The sequence below is a fragment of the Petaurus breviceps genome, unplaced genomic scaffold (genome assembly GCF_028583685.1).
Source record: "Petaurus breviceps papuanus isolate PSGF00001 unplaced genomic scaffold, PetGlider_PUasm1.0 175, whole genome shotgun sequence".
NCBI classification, from domain to species: Eukaryota; Metazoa; Chordata; class Mammalia; order Diprotodontia; family Petauridae; genus Petaurus; species Petaurus breviceps.
The window spans coordinates 30,809,020-30,832,040 of record NW_027185764.1 but is presented as its reverse complement, the minus strand read 5'-3'; the positions used below and the strand labels follow the sequence as shown (position 1 = coordinate 30,832,040).

The 23,021-nt window shown below is 38.2% G+C and overlaps 1 protein-coding gene across 4 annotated transcripts in view; it reads right to left on the bottom strand.

Annotated features, from left to right (window-relative positions):
• MSH3 (mutS homolog 3) overlaps nucleotides 1–23,021 on the bottom strand; it is a 229,874-nt gene that overhangs the window by 130,617 nt on the left and 76,236 nt on the right. For all 4 annotated transcript variants that reach the window (XM_069085027.1, XM_069085028.1, XM_069085029.1 and 1 more), the window contains 2 exons: nucleotides 18,413–18,497; nucleotides 13,715–13,824 (listed from right to left, as the gene is read on the bottom strand). In XM_069085027.1, coding sequence (XP_068941128.1) covers nucleotides 13,715–13,824; nucleotides 18,413–18,497 — 195 coding nt within the window. The remainder of the gene's footprint in view (nucleotides 1–13,714; nucleotides 13,825–18,412; nucleotides 18,498–23,021) is intronic.

Genomic DNA, 23,021 nt, shown 5'->3' with positions numbered 1-23,021 from the left:
TTCACCACTCTTAGGACAAACTTCCTTCTATGAGCAAGTGAAAGCAGGCTAAATCATGAACAAAATGGACTCCTTTATCCCTAAATATGCAACTCTTCCAAATTTTCCTATTTCTGCTGAAAGTACAACATCCTTGCTGTTGGCTAGGTTCAAAATTTTGGACTTTTCCTTCCATTCTTCCTTTTCCTCTATTGCTCAACATCTCCCCTGCCTCCCACCACACACACACACACACACACACACACACACACACACACCCTTCCATATCCAACCAATTGCCAAAAGTTGTTGATTCTACCTTCATATGTCTCATAAAGATTTTTCCCTTTCATGGCTATAATGAGAATGGGAATTTGAAGATCTTCCCTGCCCCTTAATTTGAAGACCTCCCCTGCTTTGAAAGTAAACTCTGCCCCCTAATAGGTTGAATGTAGTCACATGGAGCCTGTGGTGGGAAGAGTTTGCTGAAGGGAAGCAGAGCCCACAGGAAGCTGGGAATCAGAGCTAGCAAGATGGTGGGGGAGAGAAGACACTCAGGCAAGGAGTCAGATAGGCTCATGAGTAGATATTGATCTTGTATTCGTTTGTGGGAAGGCTGAAGGATGCTGTGGCTCTCAGTGTAATTATGGCTTCTGAATATCTTTGGTACTATGATGGAATCAGTTTACTGGTTTTGGGATTCGGTTTTCTGGTGTCTAAATAAATGCTTCGGTTCTGTCCTCTACCTGGAGAATCTGGTATATTGTGCGATCGAACATCATGCGATATTTATAGTCATGGTCTTTATTGTGATCGTGAGTGCTGTAAATATTGCATTGGTGCTACAATGGCTCATCTGAACTATGACAGCAGGCTACTACTTAGTCTCCCCCAACTCAGTCTCCAAAAGATCCACAGTTCAAAGAGCATTAGATTTGGAATCAAGGGACCTGGATTCAAATCCCACATTTGGTGCTTACTATCTATGGACCTTGCAGAAAGTCACTTAATCTTCCCTGGGCCTCCATTTCCTCATCTATAAAATGAGAGGGTTGAATCAAATGGTCTCAACTCCTTTCCTGCTCTAAAATCATGATCCTATCTATATACCTCCAGAGAGCTTTAAAAAAACTTTCCTGAGGCACAAACCTGATCATACACACACACATACACACACACACACACACACACACACACACTCTCTCTCTCTCACTTTCTCTCTCTCTCTCTCTCTCTCTCTCTCTCTCTCTCTCTCTCTCTCTCAAAAAACTTCAAGTAGTTCCTATTCTCTCTAGGACCAAATAAGAACTAATCCTAGAAACTAAAGCCCTCCACAATTTGGTTCCAATATACCTCTCTAGACATTTCCTGTTCTTCACCTTCACCTTTTCTATGTTCTAGTCTAGCCTAAGAAGGCACTCCCCAAACAGTAGTCCATCTCCACTGCCAGCCCTCTAAATAAACTACCTACTCCATTATTCCTGGGATGTACTCTTCCCCCTCCAAAATGCCTGGAATCCAAAGCCTCCTTTAAGGCATCTAGCACAGGTATTTATGCAAAGCCTTTCCCGGATCCCCTGGGTTAGTATTCTCCCCCTGCTCTGATCACATTTATTCAACCTCCACCATCCCACAACTCCCTAGAAAGTAAGCTCATTGAGGATATGTAATGTTTTGGGTTGTTATCATATTCAAAGAGTTTTTAAAAGTCAATGGCAAAAAGAATGAAAGGGTTACTGTATGAAGGCAGGCTAAAAATTTTGGACTCTTGTAGAAAAACAAAAGCTAAGAAGAAATATAAATGAACTTCATAAAATCATGAATGGTATTGTGAGAGATAGCAAAGGGTTAAATTTCCAATGGCCCCAAATGAGGTAACAAAACTTATATAAGAAACACTAGCCTCTTCTTTGGGTTGCCCCTAAATTTGGTGTGTAGATATGCATAAATAAGGAATTGAAAATTGTTTTCCTTCTGATTGGGTAGAAGGGTCAAATGAATAATTATGATAATAAGGGAATGTCAATTGTAACTCTCATTGGCTGTCTCCAAATTTGGTGCATAATGAGGGATTGAAAAACACCTTCCTCGGATAGAATACTAATTCATGAATAATTATAGTAATGAAGGACTGAGATTGTTTTGCCAATTAGTTAGCTACCTGCAAAGAGATTGTGTGCCCACTTCACAGACCAATGGTGAGACCGAACAGGGGAGTGAACAGGGGAGTGGGCCAGGTTAGGATTAGGATAACAGAAATCTGCAAGCTTCCAAAATTTGCACTCCCTGGCTGACACCACGTGCCCTTTCTCATGAGAAAGAATAAAGGACTCTTTCTGCTTTTCGACACGGACTCTGATTTTTAAAATCTGGTAGTGGTCTTTATCCCACACATTATGTGTAAAGATGAACTTGTTGATAAAATCCTAGATTAATGGGGTACTTTTTAAAGCTTGAAAGATGTAAAGAAAAGTTTTGAAACTTAGGATCTGGAGGATATATTCAACACCTTTTGATCTGTGAAAGCAGACAATCCTCTGAAGAAACATCACGGGATACTTGACTCAAGTAGCAGATAATCATACTCTCCCATAAAAGACCCCTTGGCTTTCACTCCCTAAAGCAGAACCCGGGGACAGACTCCAGTATGCTATTTCTTAACTTTTTATACTATCTTAAAAACACACACATCTCTGAGTCATTGACTAATTTTGTCACTGTTCTCTAGATATTTACAAACACAAAGATGCCTCAACATTTTTTCTCTACCACAGTGCTATCATCAATTATAGAAAAATTATTTGTTAGGATACTTGCTACAAGAACCGATAAATCTCAACTTTAAGACTATCCAGAGAATTTTAATAGGCTGAGAAAACAAATATTATCACTATAAAGAAATGAAGGAAACAAATTTAATAGCTAAACAGAGCACAAGTAGTAATAGTCTAAGGAAGGGAACACTAGACAAAGTAAGTTTGGGCTAATCTGAATAGGTCTTAGTGCAAAAGTCTTAGTGCAGTTCAAACTATTAAATCTTAAAACTCCATTATTGAAGACTTTCAGGTCACACTGTATTTTAAGTAGGTCTGTGCTTTATGATAAAAGTAGAATATATGAAATTTATATCATATTTTCTGTCCATCCTACTTGAAGGGTAGGAAACCAGGGAAAACATGCTTCTGCAGAGGAATACTAAATTAACAGTCAACTGAACTCCATATAAATTTGCTTTAATAAACACAAAGGTATATGAAACTTAACACTATAAATAAAAAATTATATTGCACAAGTATACTGATGGTGCATTTCTCTCTAGATGTTCTAATAAATAAAATTAAGTAATAGAAATTTCCTGGTATATTTATTCAGATATCTGTGCTTTATTGCTTAATAATTAAAAACTGCTAAAATTTATTATATGTAGGATGTTTGCATGCAGTTATCTTGCTGAATTTTGCTACAGCATCACCTGAGTGAAGAATTATAGAGACCAATGAATCAGTCCCCTTACTCTACGGGGCCCCTCTTTCCTCAGACAATCTCCTTCTGAAATAGAAATCTCAAAGTAAATTCACTACCCAAAATTCAGATAAATCACACTAGACAAAACCTGATCTTTTCATTTTTCATCTTTGCTTGCTTTGTAATTATATTTATGGCATGGAGGTCCTATCAGCCAGGCCAGAAGTCCTTTGTATACATGCCACGATACCCATAGAGGGGAAGGGGCTACCCAGCAAGATTCATGGCAACCCCAGCCCTTCTGAGGATTCCTAGCCTCTATACTCACCTTCTCTCCCTTCCCCACATCATGTCACTCCTGAATATCTAAGGGGGTCTCAAGCCCTTGGCTACCTCCACATCCCTTAATATTGCTTTTTTCTAACATTATACCTCAAAATCTGCATTAACTCACTCTCACTCCACATACATACATATATACATACATACATACAAGTATATACATATACATCCTGTTCTCTCCTCTCACACTCCAAGCCCTTAATCTTCACCTAAACTCACCACCTCTTCTTTCATACTAACACACTCAAGACTTATCACACTCAAGTCAGCCTCAGAAGCACCAACACTCTGGTTTCTTCCTGACAACCTTGAATACTACAGAATTAAGATTGGCCACCTGTGCAAAAGAGATGAGGAAGGAAGCTTTCCACAGGACATGACCTGTGTCTTTTTCCCCCCTCTCAGGTACACAATACCACAACTCCTCAGAGCTTTAAGATCATCAGATTCCTTGTACTATAAATTTATAAGCAGGAAATAAAACTGATCTTCTTGAGGTAGGCGAAGTGATTTAGTCATCACTGTCATCATAAACACATAATAAACATTCCTCTATGCAAACTATGCCAACTAAGTCCTGAGTTTGTCTCTTAGCTGGGTATAGACCAGAAGACAAATCCTTCATGCATGTGAAGTGTTATCATGTAGAAAGGGGATTATAGAACTAGAAAATGTTAAAGTAAGAAGGAAGCTTTAAAAATCATCTAGTCTAACACCCTCATTTTAAAAATGAAGAAACTGAGACCCAGAGAAAAATGACTTGAATAGTTCAAAAGGCAGTTAGTTGAAGAGTCAGAACTCAAAACAATAGCTTCTGGTATTAAATCCAGGACTCTTTCTGTTTTAGTCCCAGAGGACAAAACTGGGACTGATGGAAATAAAACTACAAAGCAACAGATTTTGACTTAATATAAGGAAAATCTTCTTTTTTATAAAAGCAATCTAAAATATGAATAGACTGCCTAAGGAGACAGCAGCTGGAGGTTTTCAAATGAAGGCTCAAAACCTCTTGTCAATCACTATTCTCATTCAGTCTCTCCTCACCTCCCACCCGGATTATTGCAGTAGCCTCATAACTGGTCTCCTAGCCTCTCCCTAGCTCCTACCCTTGCTAATCCATCCTCTGCCCAGTGGCCAAAGTGATTTTCCTAAAGCGCACATCTGACCATGTCTCTTCTCTGCTTAAGAAGCTCCAGGATGCTCTTACCTCGAGGATAAGACGCAAACTCCTCTGTTGGGTTCTAAGAGTCCTTCATAATCTGGCTCCAATTGAATTTATACCGGTGTTTATTATTATAGCTATTATCACTAATTATGTTTATAATCTCTATAGCAAATAACATAATATAAAAATATCATAATATAATGTTAATACAACATCATAACATAATCTTAATAATAAAAAAAGTAACAGTTACGCAGTACTTATGGTGTGCCAGTAGGCACTGTACTAAGCACTTTTTAAAAGTATCATCTCATTTGGTCCTCACAACAACCCTAGGAGATGGGTGCTGTTATTACTCCCATTTTACCAATGAGAAAACTAAGTCAAACAGAGGTTAAATGACTTGCCCAGGACCATAGTTAGGAAGTGTCTAAGGCCGGATATGAACCCAAGTCTTCCTGATTCTAGGCCCAAAGCTCTGCTTGCTGAACCACCTAGCTGCCCAGAAATACGCTGCTGGCTTACTGACAACTACTGCCCCTCCTACACTCAATGTTCCAGACCAAATGGCATACTGGCTGCTCCCTTTACATGACAGCTCACTTCTTGTTTCAGTGTCTCTACACAAGCTGTAGAGCTCTACACAGGCCTGGAATACACCCTCACCTCAATTTCCCTCTCCTGGAGGCCCAAGCTTCTTTCACAATTCAGTTCAGGGGCCACCTCCTATGAGAAGCCCGTCTTGATCCTCCCAGCAGCCATGCCCTGGACAGTCATTTGACTGTGTGTATGTATATGTGTGCATATTATTTGCCCCAATACAACCTAAGCTTTTTAAGGACACATATGGTTTCCTTTTTGTCTGTCTTCCGAAAGACTTATACAGGACCTGGTTCATAGTAGGCACTTAATAAAAGCATGTGAAATCAATGAATTAATGATCACATATATAGGACCTGGTTCATAGCAGGCACTTAAAAAAGCATGTGGAACCAATGAATTTAATGATCACATAGGTGGGGGTTGGGCAAGAAGACTAGGCCCCTACCTACTCTATGATTTTATTATATTATTTGAAGCATTCTTTATAGTAGCAGAGCACTGGAAACAAAGATTTCTATGATTGAGGAATGGCTACATAAATAGGGACCAAACATAAATCAATCTGTCATCAAGCATTTATTAAGTTTATACTATTATGTGCTAGATATTCTGCTAAGTGAAACAAAGAATGAAAACAATCAGGGGCATCTAGGTGGCACAGTGAATAGAGCACCAGCCCTGGAGTCAGGAGGACCTGAGTTCAAATCCAGCCTATAGTCACTTAACACACACAAAAAAAAACTAGCCATGTGACCTCAGGCAAGTTAATTTAACCCCAATTGCCCTACCTTTCCCCCTCCAAAAAGAAAAATCTAAAAAATTAAAATAAAATAAGAATGAAAACAATCCCTAACTTCAGGGAGCTTGAATTCTGATATTAGTATATTGTAAGAAATGATGCATATAAGGAACACAAAGAAAGGATGAGAAGACTTAGACAAACTGATACAAAATGAAGGAAGCAGAACCTGAGAAATGATATATACAATGAAGACAACAACTTAAATAAAACAAACAGCAAAAATAAAGCAACTAAGGGGCGGCTAGGTGGTGCAGTGAGTAGAGCACCAGACCTGGAGTCAGGAGGAACTGAGTTCAAATCTGGCCTCAGACACTTAACATAAACACTAGCCGTGTGGCCTTGGGCAGGTCACAACCCCAATTACCCTCCAAAAGGAAAAAAAAAAAGCAACGGAAACTGAATGTAGTGAAATTATAATGACCAAGTTCTTCCTGATAAAAAAAAAAGAGAGCTAGAAGAAAACACCTCTCCACTTATTGTAGCAATGTGAGATTCTAAATGTCAACACTGCTCTAAAATCAAACTTTTTCAATATGTTGGCAGGTTTTGTCAAAATATTTTTTTCCCCTTCTTTTTTTATTCTTTGTGGTAAAGGAAAGTTCTCTGGGAGGGGCACAAAGAGGAATAAGCCGGGAAATAAAGATGATGTAAAAACAAATGATATCAACTTACTAACAACAACTACAACAAAAAAAAAGGAAAATGGCTAACTGAATCCAGTAGACCCAGCAGGAAAGGGTATTACAGAAGAAGTGAAAGGAAAAAGAGGGCTATGAATCCCAGGGTAATGGCTCTCAAAGGAGAAGCTTCTTATGCCCTGGGTGGTGGCAGTCCAAATTACCTAAGAGAAGAAATGACAGGTAATGTATTAAATGAGGTGAATATTGTTATGAGCTTGGTATAAAAATAACAACATTATCCCAGTGATCCTATAGGACTGTGAATCATGAAACACCATGATCTAGTAAGAAACAAAATTCCAGGTGACCCAAAGGACAATAAAAATACACATGATTTATATATGTAAGATAAAACATTACCAATGAGGTCTCACATGTAAGAAGTAACATAAAACAATCAAGGACATTTATAAATTTAAAAAGGTGATGGACTGAGTATATAGTAGCAGTGAGGGCCAATAGACAGACAGCCTTAAGTTGCACTGGTATTCATGAAATGTTTAAAGAACCAGAGGAAAACTTCTAATATGTTTGATATCTGTTCTAGAAGATTCTATTGAATTTAATTCAGCAAGAATTTCTTAAGTACCTATTATGTACCAGGCACAGTTCCAGGTACTGAGTACACAAAGACAAAAAAAAAACAAAAAAACGGTCCTTACCTTCAAGAAGCCTTTATTATAATAGGATTTATGGGAAGGACAAGAATCTCACAAGATGACAGTTTATATTGGTGGAAAGAACACTCACACTAAAGAACCCACAGATCCACTAAGATATTTAAGTAAATGAGCTCACCAAGGTTTTGTAAGAGTTCTCAGCTCTGCCTTCTTTGGTTGTGCCATAGTTGACAGCAGGCATCTTGGAGCAATTTCTCACTTCTCTTCAGTCTCTTCCTATGTCTCTTCAGTCTCTTCTCTAATGCTTACAAACACGCCCCTGCTTCCCTTAACCTCAAAAACTTTCACTTGACCCATACAGCCCCACTCACTATCAACCCATATCTCTCTTACCTTTTGTGGCTAAACTGGTTCTGCTCCCTTCATTTTGCATCAATTTGTTTAAGTCATTCCAGGCTTTTTTGAAACTATCCCCTTCATCATTCCATATAACACAATAGTATTCTATCACTTAGGTTTTGTCAGTAATATACTGAAATACTGATGATTTGTGTGGGTTTGTTTTATATCTTACAACTTTGCTGAACTTAGCCATTTTCCTATTTTTGTTGTTGTTAGTAAGTTAATTGTTTTCAACTAGCTTTTTCATTGACTCTAGGGTTCTCTAAGTAAACCATTAAGTCACCTACAAAAAGTGGCAGTTTTATTTCTTCTTTGCCTATGTTTATTCCTTCAATTTCTTTTTCTTGTCTATTGCCATAGCTAGCATGTCTAACACAATACTGAAGAGTTACGGTGATAATCCGTGCTTTACCCTGACCTTACTGGAATGGAATCATCTGAAAAAACAGGTCCAGCAATGTCAGGGTTACAGTGACCTGACTCCAGAAACACCAATGCCTCCCTATCACCACCTGCAGGATCAACGATAAAATCCTTTGGTGTTTAAAGCCCTTTATAATTTGCCCCTTCACTTTCTAGTCTTTGCTTGACCTTATGCTCCATCATACTCTTCAATTTAGTCACCCCAGGATTTTCACTAGCTGTTACCTATGACTGGAATGTTCTCCCTCTTCATCTTTTCATCCTGGCCTCCCTGGCTCCCTCTAGGTCCCAGCTAAAGTCTCACCTTCTACAGGAGGCCTTTTCTGATCCCTCGTAATTCATTTCCGCTGTGGATTACTTTGAATTTATCTTGCATATAGTTTGTATGTACATAGTTATTTGCATTTGGTCTCCCCCATTAGATTGTGAGCTCCTCTAGAACAGGGGCTGTCTTCACCTTTCTCTGTATATCCAGTGCTTAGCACAGTGCCTGGCATACAGTAGGTACTACATAAATGTTTGCTTGAATGGGGAAAGAGAAGTCAATTAAGTCACAACTCTCTCCCTCAGCTCCTAGGCAAGTAATTAGGGACAGAACAATCTCCCCTAAGGGATTAAGTACACAACTTTCTATTGCAGATGGAGAAATTCACCTTGGTTTGAGGATATAGTGTTCAATGAGTAGTGTGGACTGGATAGAGGGAAGCAGAAATCTAGGCTTTAAATGGAGACAGCGGCACTCAGACTTAAAAATTACTTCTTTCTAAAAGAACTTCAGATAAGAAGGTGGATTACACTTTGGGACTAAAATGAGGAGATGACTTGGAAGCACCTGACTGAGAGAGTCTAGTCTAGTTTGATTAGAAGTACTGCGTATGCTTTCAGCCTGACCTTCTATGCCTTCTCTTCCTCACTGTTTTTTTTCCTTCATATTAGAGATGAAACAGCAGCATCTTCCTCCTTTCCTCCGCTTGAGAAGGGGAATGCAGCCACTGGCCCTTTACCTTTTCTGTTTCTTCCTTCTTCTCTCCTCTTCTCTCCCCACATCTGTGTGGGTCTTGGTATATGTGCTTGCCTCTCTCCATCTCCCCCTTCCCCAGTCACCCCCATAGGAATTAGAAAGTCCACATCTAAGCAGACCTTCCTGTAGACTATGGTAGGGGTCACTGCTAATCCACTGTCATCCTCTTTTCATGAATAATGGTCTGCATTATATTTTTAGGATTATTTTTAAATATTGTGTCTTTCTGTGTGTGTGCCTTTTTGTTGTTGTTGTTGAGTCATTTTCAGTCATGTCCAACTCTTGGTGACCACATTTGGGATTTTCTTGGCAAAGATACTGGAGTGGTTTGCTTTTTCCTTCTCACTTTACAGATGAGTAACCTGAAGCAAACAGGGTTAAGTGATGCGCCCAGGGTCACACAGCTAATAAGTTTCTGAGGCCAGATTTGAACTCAGGAAGATGCCTCTGCCTGACTCTAGGCCTGGTACTCTAGCCACCTAGTTGCCTTAGTCTAGTCCTATGATTTCACTGATTAAGAAACTCCCAGTGAGGAAACTCCCTTTACCAATAGAGAGCCACAACCATTCTGTAATTTATACTTTAAGTATTTTCCTGAGGCACTGAAAAGCTGTGACTTGCCTAGGGTCACACAGTTAGCAGGTTTCAAAAGTAGGATATTTCCTCACCCATAAAAATGTGGAGAATAATAGCACCTATATCATAAGGTTATTCTGAGAAGTAAATGAAATAACTGTAAAGTGCTTTTTAGCACAGCACCTGGCACATAGTAAGCACTAGATAAATTTTAGCTATCATTTTATATGAACCCACTTCTTCCTGACTCCAAGAATAGCTTTTTATTCACTAAACACATAGGTTCCATTTAGTGGTTTGTGAAGCCCTTGGGAGTTTACTAAGATGGTCCAAGGGGCTCATTCTAAAAGTGCACCTTAAGCAGTAAAAAACTGCCTAGTTGTGTTACAAATTTTTTTTCCTCTGTGGCAATTGTGTATATGTTTGTTTTGGGGTTGTTTTTTTTTTGCCTTTTGGAGGGCAATCAGGGTTAAGTAACTTGCCCAAGGTTACACAGCTAGTTTTTTTGTGTGTGGGTGTTAAGTGTCTGAGGCCAGAACCGAACTCGGGTCTTCCTGACTCTGGGGCTGGCGCTTTAGTCACTGCACCACTTGACCGCCCCAAGTGTGTATATGTTTGAAACATTATAGGTCTGTCTTTGAAGAGGTTCAAAACTGTTATGGTCTTGTGCACAATGATTTTGGCATCCACACACAGATAGGTGCACAATGCACTGAAGAAGCTCCCTCAGCCCCTTTTTGTTACCCCATAAATTGTACTTCATCAGCTATGCAACCACATGATTAATAAGACTCTAACAAGTGTCTGCATTCTTGTAGCACAAATATCAGGCTGTCTGAAAACTTATAATCCCCAGGCATTTGCGTTGCAAGCCATCCTGAGATGACTGCAGACCCCTACAAACATTCTACAGAAACAGACCTGAGAAGGCCTCTCACAGCAGTGCTAAGACTGCTTTTTAATGTATACATATCCGCCACTTACATTACTATTCTTTAACCTGGCATATTTTTCAATGAACTGGTTGGCAACCTTGGTAAGGCATTCAGTGGAGTTCCTGTGAGGGTATATAGCCAGCAGTAGAAGAAAAGAAAGTCCAGTCTGAAGACATTCTTTCCTTACAAAGCTTAGTGTCTATATAAACAATGTTGAAAATGAAGCAATATGTGCAATTAAACTTTAAATAAATTTGCCATTTCATATAGCACTTGCTATTGGCCAGTAAGAAAGTAAATATTTTGGAGCGGCCAGGTGGCTCAGCGAGTAAGAGCACCGCCTCCAGTGTCGGGATGACCTGGGGATCAAATCTGGGCTCAGATACTTAGCACCACACCCAGAAATAACTGGCTGTGTAACCTTGAGCAAGTTACTTAACCCCGATTGCTTAAAAAAAAAAAAAGTAAATATTTTATATCATAACCAGCTTTTTGTGTTTATTGACTAGTTAGGTGACTAAAAATAAAAAATGGATTTCTATCTTTCATTAAGAAAGCTTGTAAAATTCTCCTACCATTTTTCACCACACACTTGCATAAGCAAGTGTTTTCATTTATTCTTGTCCTAAATCAAAACACAGAAATAAACTTAAGGTGAATCCAACTTTAAGACCATGTCTGCCTAGTACTGAGCCAAATATTGCAAACCTTTGTTCAAATAAAGTCCAACATCAAAATTAAGTTTATATATGATTATATATATACATATAATATATATATCTTTGAAGAGGTAATTTGTCACTTGAAATGTTATCTACAATCTACAAAATTTACAAAAATAAAATTAATATGAAATCTTACAGATAATAATAAGCATATGAGATTGTGATGGATTACTTCTTTTAATTCTTATAGATTGTCCCATATAAAATATTTGTAACATGATTAGCACTTCATAATTTTATAGTTAGAGTTTTCATAATTGTAGGCAGAATAAAATTTTATAATAATAATTATATCATGTAACTTTTATTTTGAAGCTTTTGGAGCAAGTTATCATCATCATTACAGTAAGCACTCAGTAAATAACTCTGAAAGAATTTTATGAATGGTACACAAAATTACCCGGGGGTCCACAATACATTTTTTTTGTAGAAAGAAACTCGAGGAACAAAATACACTGGAAATCACTGCACTACTCCATACTGCCTCAAATTTTCATAATCCATAAACCATTTTTTATAGATTCAAAGGCTTATTACTAATAGTTTACTTAAGATATCTTGCTCCCCAACAAATTTGGGGCACAACATGTAAATCTGGGAGAAACTCCAGGTTACCCCCATTCCAACAGTCTTAACAAAGGTGTTACAATGCTATCTGGCCTAATGTAATAAACAAAGCAGTATACAAGTAAACAGATAACACCAAAATCTTATCTAAAGGGAACAAAAAGATGAGTGAAGTAAGCAGAACCAGGAGAACACTGTACATAGTAACAGCCACAGTCTTCTATGACTGATTTTGATAGATTTAGCTGTTCTCAGCAATGCAAGGACCTAAAACAATTCCAAAAGATTCATGGTGGAAAATTCCATTCACATCCAGAAAAAGACCTAGGGAGTTGGGATGCACAGCGAAGCACACTATTTTCTTTTTTGTACTATTTTTCTTTCTCATGTTTCCTACCATTCATTATAATGCTTCTATGCAACATGACTAATGTGAAAATGTGTTTAACAGAAATGTATGTATAGAGCTTATATCAGATTGCGTGCTATCTTGGGGACAGAAGGGGAGGGAGGAAGAGAAAATTGAAAACTTACAGAAGTGAATGCTGAAAACTAAAAATAAATAAATAAATTGGGAAAAAAATAAAAAGGACAAAAAAATCTGGTACAACAGATACATATTATAGATGGCTCAAAGTTATACTAATCAGTTGAGTCAACCAGAAAAGTTATTCTTTTTTACTCTGGATAATTTTATATTCTGTTTGGGTTCCTAGCCACCAAAAAAAAGAATAAACAGTAAGAAAATTAAAATCCAAATATGCATAAGGCTATAAGTAGGAGCAAGTCTATGATAAGGAAGAACAAGACCCAGAAAAAGTAAACTGGGATAAACAAAAAGAACCTCTTGCTCCTCAAGAAGATGGTGTCTGCTAACAGGGAAATATACACAGCAGTTACATATAATTCTTTAGTATATAGGACTGTTTACTACAGTATTACTGTTAGTACTGCACATAACTACAACAAAGAAGAGGATATTGTAAACCTCATTCAGGCCTCTGCTCTGGCAGTCAGAGGAAGATATCCAATAAACAGCAGGTTTAATTACTTTATTTCTGGCCAATTCCTCTTGGACTTATAGAAGTCAAACTGATAAGGATCACTCCCCAAGTTCTTTTACCATTCCCTACAGTGAGACTAATCTTCATTAAGGATTCTAAAGGTTCTCCAAAATTAGGCTCTATTTCATTCCTTGTGGAAAAAAAATAAAAAAGATTCTACAAACAGCAGAATGACTTGTATTACCATATCCTGAAAGATAATTCTCCCAACCTTTAGTTCTACACTGCAACCACTGATTGTATACAAATCTTGGGATATGGTTTACAGGATTCTGATATTTACTGTAACATTGTAATTAAAAATTTTAAAAACCTATATGATATGCCAAAAAGGGCTATTTTTACCTTGCTTTGAGGAGTGGCTGGGTCACCCACTTCTTCAGTTTTCGTCGCCCAAAAGGAGTTTTAGTGTGATCTAAGACCCACAGCAAACTGCCTCTGAATTTTGAATCCATCTAAGGAGGACCAACACAAAAAAAAAACAAAAACAAAATAAAAGTAACCAAACATTCGCTTATTTATCTAAACTAGCCATTTAATTAATATAAAACACATGACTCCTTAGGCATTCCAAATTTTACTTCAAGGAAAGGGATGTTCTTGTCAAGTGGATTTCTTTTAACTCAAGACTAATAAGAAAATTTTATTTTATTCAATCCTTGTGTAAAATTCTTCTAATATATGTTGCTGTATTGCTTCCCTTAGGGAATGCAGAATACTGAATATAATTAAATCTTTTTTCTGACTATTCAAAGTCTGACAATACCTCCAGATTACCCTTAAGAAATCTATTGATCAGGCGGCCAGGTAGCACAGCAAGTAAGAGCACCAGCTCCAGTGTTGAGAAGACCTGGAGATTGAATCCCGGGCTCAGACATTTAGCACCCACCCAGAAACACCTGGCCATGTAACCTTGAGCAAGTTACTTAACCCCAATTGCTTAGGGGCAGCCAGGTGGCTCAGCGAGTAAGAGCACCGGCTCCAGTGTCGGGATGACCTGGATCAAATCCAGGCTCAGATACTCAGCACCACACCCAGAAATAACTGGCCGTGTAACCTTGAGCAAGTTACTTAACCCCGATTGCTTTAAAAAAAAAAAAAAGAAATCTATTGATCACTGGATAGTACTATAGGTAGAGGAGGTAAAAAGAATTGAGCTGAATGTGTACAGAATGCCTGAAGATGCCTCAGGAGCTGGATGTTGGTATGTTTGCATATTGGGGGTCAGGGGTAAGGTAAAGCAGGAAGTATTTGTTCTTTTCAACTAATTCCCCAATAAGAACTTGTTTTCCTACAATTTGCCTTTCTCCCACAAGCAAAAGGAAGAAAATTTGTCTTTAAAGTATTAATACTTTTTTAAGGACTGATTTTTAAAAGCTGTCTCTTTCTGCAAATCAATCAGTAAGCATTTACTATGCATGTGTCCAGGGAGAGTACAGACTTCCATAACAGGTGGTCCTTACTCTTTTTTTTTTAAAGCAATTGGGGTTAAGTAACTTGCTCAAGGTTACATGGCCAGGTGTTTCTGGGTGGGTGCTAAGTGTCTGAGTCCAGATTTGATCCCAAGTCATCCCAACTCTGGGGCCGGTGCTCTTACTGTGCTACCTGGCTGCCCCATGGAGATCCTTACTCTTAAGGAGTTTATGCCCTGAACAAATATAAAACAACTAGCCAACAATATAGGAAAGCATATAATCAAATGCTAATTTATATACTAATTACTGGAGAAGTCCAAAAAAAATTAAAGAGATGAAGACTAGCTAAAGTAGTCAGTTGGTAAATAAAACAAGCATTACTATGCTTACCATGTGCTGGTCACTATACTGGGGCTACAAGGAAAAGTAAAACATAGTCTCTGCCCTCAAGAACCTCCCATTCTAATAGGACAAACAACATGCTAACAATTATGTACATGCCAGATAAACACTGGGAAATCTCAGAGGGAAGGCATTAGCAGTGAGAGGGGGGAAATCAGGAAAGGCCTCCTACAGAAGGTGGGATTTAAGCTGAGTCTTGAAGGGAGTCAGGAAATCCTGGAAGGAGAGGTAAGAAGGGAGAGCATTGTATGCACAATGGAGAGCCAGAAAAGGCAGAGAGGCAGGAGCAGGAGTGTCACGTGTGAGGAATGGCAGGACGGTAAGTGTCACTGGATTATAGAATACAAGGTGGGAAGAAGAGTGACGGGAAGGCAGAAAGAGGACAGGTTGTAAAGGGCTTTAAAAGTCAAACAGAAATTTTTGCCTGATCCAGAAGAGAAAACTGCTAGAGTTTACTAAAGAGAAGAATGATGCAGTCAGACCCATACTTAGAAAGGATCACTTCTTGCAGCTAACTGCAGGATGGACTGGATGGAGAAACACCTCAGGCAGGGAGGCCAATTAGGAGGCTATTGCAATAGGCCAGGAAATAGGTAACTGGGACCCAGACCAAGGAGATGGTCATGCGAGTGTCAAGAAGGGGCCATAAAAGAGATGCTATAAAGGTAAAAGCTGTAATATTTGACAACAGATCGGATATTGGGAGGGGAGGAGAGAATGAGGAGTTGAGAAAGACAGCTAGGTTGTGAGCATGTGTAAATAGGAACATCATGGTGCTCTTGAAAGAAACAGGGAAATTAGGAAGTGGGACGGTGGGGAGGAAGATAATGAGTTCAGTTTTGGACATGTCAAGTTTAACATGTCTATGAGATATCCAGCTATAAATGTTCGACAGAAAACTGGTGACGAGAGACTGGAGGTACAAGAGAGAGGTTAGGGATGGATAAGCAGATCTGAGACTCATCAGCAGAGATGATAAAGGAATCCATAGGAACTGATGAGATCACCAAGAGATACAGAAGAAGAGAAAAGGGCCAAGGCCAGAAATTTGGGGGACACAAACAGTTAGTTCTCATGACCTGGATGAAGATCAAGCAAAGGAGTTTGAGAAGAGGAGGTAGGAAGAGAGCTCAGGAAAAAGCAATCCGTCAAAAACCTAGAATGGAAAGAGTCCCCAAGAGAAGAAAGTAACTGATGGTGTGAAAGGCTGCTAAGAAGTAAAGAATGGGGGAGGCTAGGTGGCACAGTGAATAGAGCACCAGCCCTGGAGTCAAGAGGACTTAACACAAAAACGAGCCTTGTGACTTTGGGCAAGCTGCTTAACCCCAACTGCCCTCCAAAAAGCAGCAAAAAAAAAAAAAAAGGTAAAGAAGGGGTACAGAAGGCAAATAAGCAGAAGAGAAAGATGAACACAAAAATATGATTTAACAAGACCAGAAGATTTGCATTAGAAAGAAAAGAAATTAAGTGGTTAACAGGTAGGATAGGCTGGTGTATAAAGGATATAAAGTCAAATGTATGGTCATAGGATTGGATTCAAGAACTAGAAGAGACCTTAGAGGCCATGATTCCAGTTCCTTCCTGTTACAGATGAAGAAGCTTAAGCTTCAAACAGATTAAGTAACTTGGCTAGGGGTGTCGAGGCCGTATTTGGGCTCAGATCTTCCTGACCCTATATCTAGCATCTCTGCCACTAGAAAACAATGGACAGAGCACTGGGCCTGGAATCAGAAAGTCCTGAGTTCAGATCAAGCCTCAGACACTTAATAGCTGACCCTGACAAGTTATTTAACCTCTGTCTCCCTCAGTTTCCTCAACTGTACAATGGAGATAATAATAGCACCTTCCCCCAGGATTAGGATGAGCAACAAGCTAATATTCATAAAGTGCTTAGTACAGTGCCTGGCACACAGGAGGAGCTAAGTAAATATTTCCTTCTTTCCTTCCTTCCTTCTTCCCTCTAAGACAAGTGATAGACAAAAGAGAACCATTGCATGATTTTAAGTGAAGGAATAAATTGATCAAAGAGTTTTCTAAAGATGCCATCTGGCAACAATATGCAAGAAAAACTAAAAGAGCTGGACATAAGTCAGTATGCGCTGACCGCATCTCTTCTCTGGGCTGTATGCCAGACTTGATCATGCCTGGGTCCCACAGTCTCTTCTCCCCTTTCTTTTGTGTGCAGTCTTCCTCCACTAGAATGTAAGTTTCTTGAGGACAAGAACTGTCTTCCTTCTTGTATTTATATTCCTGGTGCTTAGCACAATGGTGGGCACATAAGATGTACTTAATGTCTGACTGATGAAGTGCAAAATCTATCTTAAGGTATTATGAAAATCAGCAGGGCACAGCAAATAGAGAATCAGCTTCCAAGTCAGTAAGACTGGGCTTCAGGTCCCGCTTCTGACACACACTGGCTGTGTGACCCAAATAACTTCACTTCTCAGTGACTCAGTAACCTCCTAAGGCTGTAAGTTGCAGAAAAAGTACCAACTTGAATTAGTGCAGGGAGTTCCCCACACCAGTAAAATCACAGGTCCAATCCCTATCACTGTTGTTATCAGCAATACCCCCAGAGAGCTTTAAAAATTTGAAAGATATAGGGCAGTTTAGTATTCAATTGTTTCATTAGATAATCTTAAAGTCCCTCTGGCCCTCTAACTTTATGATTTTATAATACTGTTTTCAAAATATAATACTTCACTTGCAAGCTTAAGTTTAACAAATGAAAGAAATATTTATTAAAGTCTCCATTACTTTAAAAATTAGTCAATTAACCAGTACAAATTAACTAGACAATTAACTACTACAAAACTGTACTAGTACAAAAATGAAATACTATATTGTTTATAGTGTTAAATTTTGTATCATGTTTGTTTTATTTGATAGTGAATTTGCATGAATTTCACACGGTTCTTGGTGTAAACTTAAGAAAAATTTTAAAAGGAGTACAGGAAGAAATTAGCCATAAAACAGCTTTCATTATAATTCTTAAAAATAATGTCCCGCTAAAAAAACTTTATCAGTGTCTGACTCTCAATGTGTTTCTTTAAAGTTAATATCCTGAAACTGTTGCTTCCAAGTAACAATCAGATAAGAAAGAGAATGGTCTGGTGGGACACAAAGGATTAATCTTCCATTTCAAATGTATTCATTAGCACTGACTATCTATGATTCTCCCTCCTCCCAACAAAAATTTGCAATCAACTAGTTATTTTTTCCTGACCTGATTCTGTAAAATTTCCAGATTTTTCAGTGCTGTTCCATTAATTGTCATATACTCCATTTCGCTTGACAAGTTTTTAAGATTTCTGAAAAGAAATAAGAAGAAATGCAATCATGCAAACTATAAGAGCAGAAAGAAATTTTAAAACTGGGCGACTAGGTAGGGCAGTAAATAGAGCACCAGCCCTGGAGTCAGGAGGACTTGAATTCAAATCTGGTCTCAGACAATTAACACTTACCAGCTATGTGACTTTGGGCAAATCTCTTAACCCCAATTGCCCTGTATTCTCCCCTCCACAAAGCAAAAAAAAAATTTTTTTAATTTAGACACCAGGTAAAAATTCCAATAGTATGACTAATGAAAGTTAGCCATTTGGTAGAATAATCAAGCCAAACTCAAAAGAAAAAAAGGAAAATTCATTGAGAAATATCCTTCCATTGATATATGTGCTATTAAATGCCTTGATGAAAAAAAGAGAGAAAACAAAAATTAAGCAAAACAAAACCAAACCACCAGAGCAACACTTAGACAATAAGGGAATACAGACATGCCTCTTCTTCTTATTTTTAAGAATAGTACAAAACATGATCTTTTGTCATTGGCTTATCATACAATGGTAAGCATTAAGGACAAGCAATAAAATTACCTAGGAAAAGTACATCCAGATACTTTAAACTATCCTCCTTATTCTTCCAAGATGTGATCATCTTGATAAGGCCTGATTTATAGATTATAATTGAAGATTATAATACAGTCAAGAAGTTTATTATTGATGACGATGATGATATAGCTAGCATATGCCTATTACTTTAAGGTTTACAAAACATTTTACATCTATTCTCACATCTGATCCTTACAACCACCCTGTAAAGTAGCACCTTCAAAATCCCCATTTTATCGATAACGAAACTGACTCTTGAAGAGGTTAAGTGACTTGCCTAGGCATCACACAGCTAGTAGGTGTCTGGGAAAGGATTTGAACTCAGGACTTCCTGACTCTGAATTTAGCACTCTATCCACTATGCCACCTAGATGCATAATGTTTCCTTTTTTTTATTGTAACTGATAACCACCATCAAAATAGTCAACATTTGGTGGGTTAAATAAAGAAAAATATACTCAAAAAGACCTATAAATAATAAAAATACCGACCGTTTATATAGAACCTTAAAGTCTGCAAAATATGGTTTTATTACATCCATTATGTCATTTGGGCCTCACAAAAAAATCTGTATTATTATTATCCTCATTTTATAGATGAGGAAATTAAGGTTTAAAGATAGTGAAATGATTTGCCCACGGTCATCTGGCTACTAGACAGAATTTGAATCCTAAGTCTTCTAAGTCATACAGTCAATGCACTTATTAAAATGCTTCAGCAGAAAACCAGGAGATGTGATATATACACCAAAGTCTTACCTTTCTAAAGACCTCAGGATTTAGTATGACAAAACAATTTATGATAAAATCAATCAAGCAATCCCTGATTAAATGTCTTCTATATTCTATGCTAGAGCTTACATTCAATCGGGGGAAAAGTCTGTCAATATGCATTAATTAAGTGTCCAATGCTCTCAAGGAGCTCAGAACCTAATGGTGGAAACATGCAAAGAGCTACATACAAATAAGATATACAAGACAAATTGGAAATAATCAACAGAGGGAAGGTACTAGCATTGAGAAGGACCAGTACTTATGGAAGCTAGGATTTAAGCTGAGACATAAAGTAAGCCAGGGAAGTAGAGATGAGGAGGAAGAGCATTCTAGGGAAAGGGAACTGCCAGTGAAAAGGCCCAGCATCTGGAAATGTGGTGTTTTCTGTGAGGAAAAGCAAGGAGAAGAGTATTGCTGGATCACAGCGCATGTGGGAGAATGGAAGGTATCAGCAGACTGGAAGGGGAGGAAGGGGCCAAACTATGAGAGGCTTTGTGTACCAAGCAGATGATTTAATATTTGATCACAGATGTGATTAAGTTTAAAAAGGGTTTTTTGAGTGGAGGAAGATGTGACAGAGTTTTTAAAAGTTTTTTGAGTGGACAAAGATATAGTCAGATCTGTTCTTTAGGAAGATTATTTTGACAGCTGAGTGAAGGATGACTGGAGAAGAGAGAGATGTGAGGAAAAGACTAACCAGATGGCTACTGCAATAGTTTAAGCATGAGGTGATAAGCGCCTGCACCATGGTGGTAGCAATGGCAGACAGAAGAGAGCATACACAAGAAATGTTATATAGGTAAAATCAACAAGACAGCAGCAGATTATGAGAGGCAAGCTTAAGGTGACTAAGAGCATGGTGGTGCTGTTTAGAGTAATAGGGAAGTTTAGAAAGGGAAAAGGTTTGAGGGAAAGATAAGTTCAGTTTTGGATATAGAGAATTAAGAAGTCTATGGAACATTCAATCCGAGATGTCTATCAGGCAGTTAAAAATGTGAGTCTAGAGATTAGAAGAGAAGTTAGGACTACGTAAGCAGGTCTAAAAATCATTAGCCTAAAGCTGGTAATTGAATCCAGTGGAAGAAGATGAAACTATCAAATACAATAGGATAGAGGGAAGAAAAGAAGGACCACGACAGAGTTCTGGGGGAGACAGCATGTATATACAGCAGGTGTACACATGATACCACTATGTGTAGTCTAAGTGACACTGGTCACTAATAACCCCCAACCCTCAGACTACTGCTTGACTTATTACCTTATTAATTCTTATCCTGGGTACTCAGGCAATCAAGAGTTATATACTAATATTTCCTCACAAATGAACAGAAATGCACAATCTTTCTTATCGATCAATAAACTCAGTCTCCACTTTAGCCTACAGAATAAACTGGATAAAACTTTTCCCATAAGCTTTCTTTCCTCTTTCTCAAATCCTCTGGTATTGAAGTCGTAAGTAAATAAGTACTAAGGACTATACAATTTACTAACAGTGTAACAAATAAGACAAAGATATATTTAGATATTTTTAAAACGTATAAGAGTAAGAAAGTGCACAAACACTTCTAACTATCATTTGCAACTGCTGACTTCTCAACTCTGGAAAAACAGTCCTACCACTCAGGTCATGAGAGAAGTCAAAGATGCTTGAGAATTCTATTTGGGCTAGAGCACAAGAATTAAAAGCAGTTCTCAAGAAATATATATTCTAGTTCTTTCACCTTGACAGTCAACTCAATTGGTCTTTTAGGAAAGAAATTTTCCTAGTCTTCTATCACCAAAGAGTCTCTCTCCAGGCAAAATAGCTAATTATCCAGAGGACATTTAAAACTGCCTCTCTCCCAAACTTCTATTCTCTATTAACAGTAAAGGAATAGTAAACAAAGTATCTTTGGGAGGGGCCATTGAAGCCAAGGATTACACAGACATATAAATTCATACTAAACAATTAGATGACTAGATAGACAAAGAAATAAAGAGAAGGTGATTTGCGGGAGAGGGGAGAAGCACTAGCAGCTAGTAAGGATCCAAAAAGATTTCATGTAGGAACTGGTGCTTAAGTTACCCTGTACAAACAAGTACACAAATGTAAGCATTCTTATTGCCAGAGTTCTTAAGTTTTTATTAGTAACTTTCTTCATAATTTTCTAATATTGTTAATCACTGTTTTTCTTTGCCTATATTATCTCTATCACAAATTGGTTTCCATAGAAACCATACAACTTTCTCAGTAAACAAGTATAATGGTTATTGATACTAATAATTCCAATAAAAACAGACACTGTAAAGATAATCTGACAAAAGATATGGCATTAAACAATCATTATCAAGACAATAACAAAGCTAATACTTTCTCCTCCTACTGGACACAGCTGATAGAGTATTTAGCAATTCACAGCCCCCCTTCCCAATCAAAAGTAGTCCTTTATGCCAGCACCTCATAACATTAGGAACTGTAAACTCCTCCCTGACTGTAATGGCAAGCATAGAAGTAGTTCACACCTTGTTTCAGCTATTGAATTAACACCTTGTTTCAGTTCAAGTTACTTTTGAGCCTTTTATCAAGTCTGTTATGAAACAGAACATGCTGGGTGGCTAGCTGGCACAGTGAATAGAGCACCAGCCCTGGAGTCAGGAGGACCTGAGTTCAAATCCAGCCTCAGACACTTAACACAAAAACTAGCCATGTGACCTTGGGTGAGTCACTTAACCCCAACTGCCCTCCAAAAAGCAAAAAAAAAATAAACAGAATGTGTGAACCCCACAGCTTGTGAACCCTAGAATTCATGAACTCCTTCAACAGGAAGGGGAGGAGCTATACAGTATATAAGGAAGAACACAAGCTGAACAGACAGAATTTCCTGGGGTAAGAATCATGGAGGCAGGGCAGCTGCTGCTGGACTGAAGACTGAACTGAGAATTGAGATGAACTGAGAAGAGGACTCTTGTGGTGGCAGAGTCAAGAAGGAGAAAACTTGTGGTATTCCAGCACTCTGTCTGTGCTGATGTTTGTTTGCGATACTTTGTACAGAAGCCCTGGGAACTTACTGGAAGACCTGAAAGAGGATTTTCTGGTTGTATGTTTACAGAAGTCCTAGAAAAGGGTTTTGGAGGCCCTGGGACTTTACTGATGATTTGGGCTAACCTCTTGGACCTTGTTTGTGGGTCTGTGGTG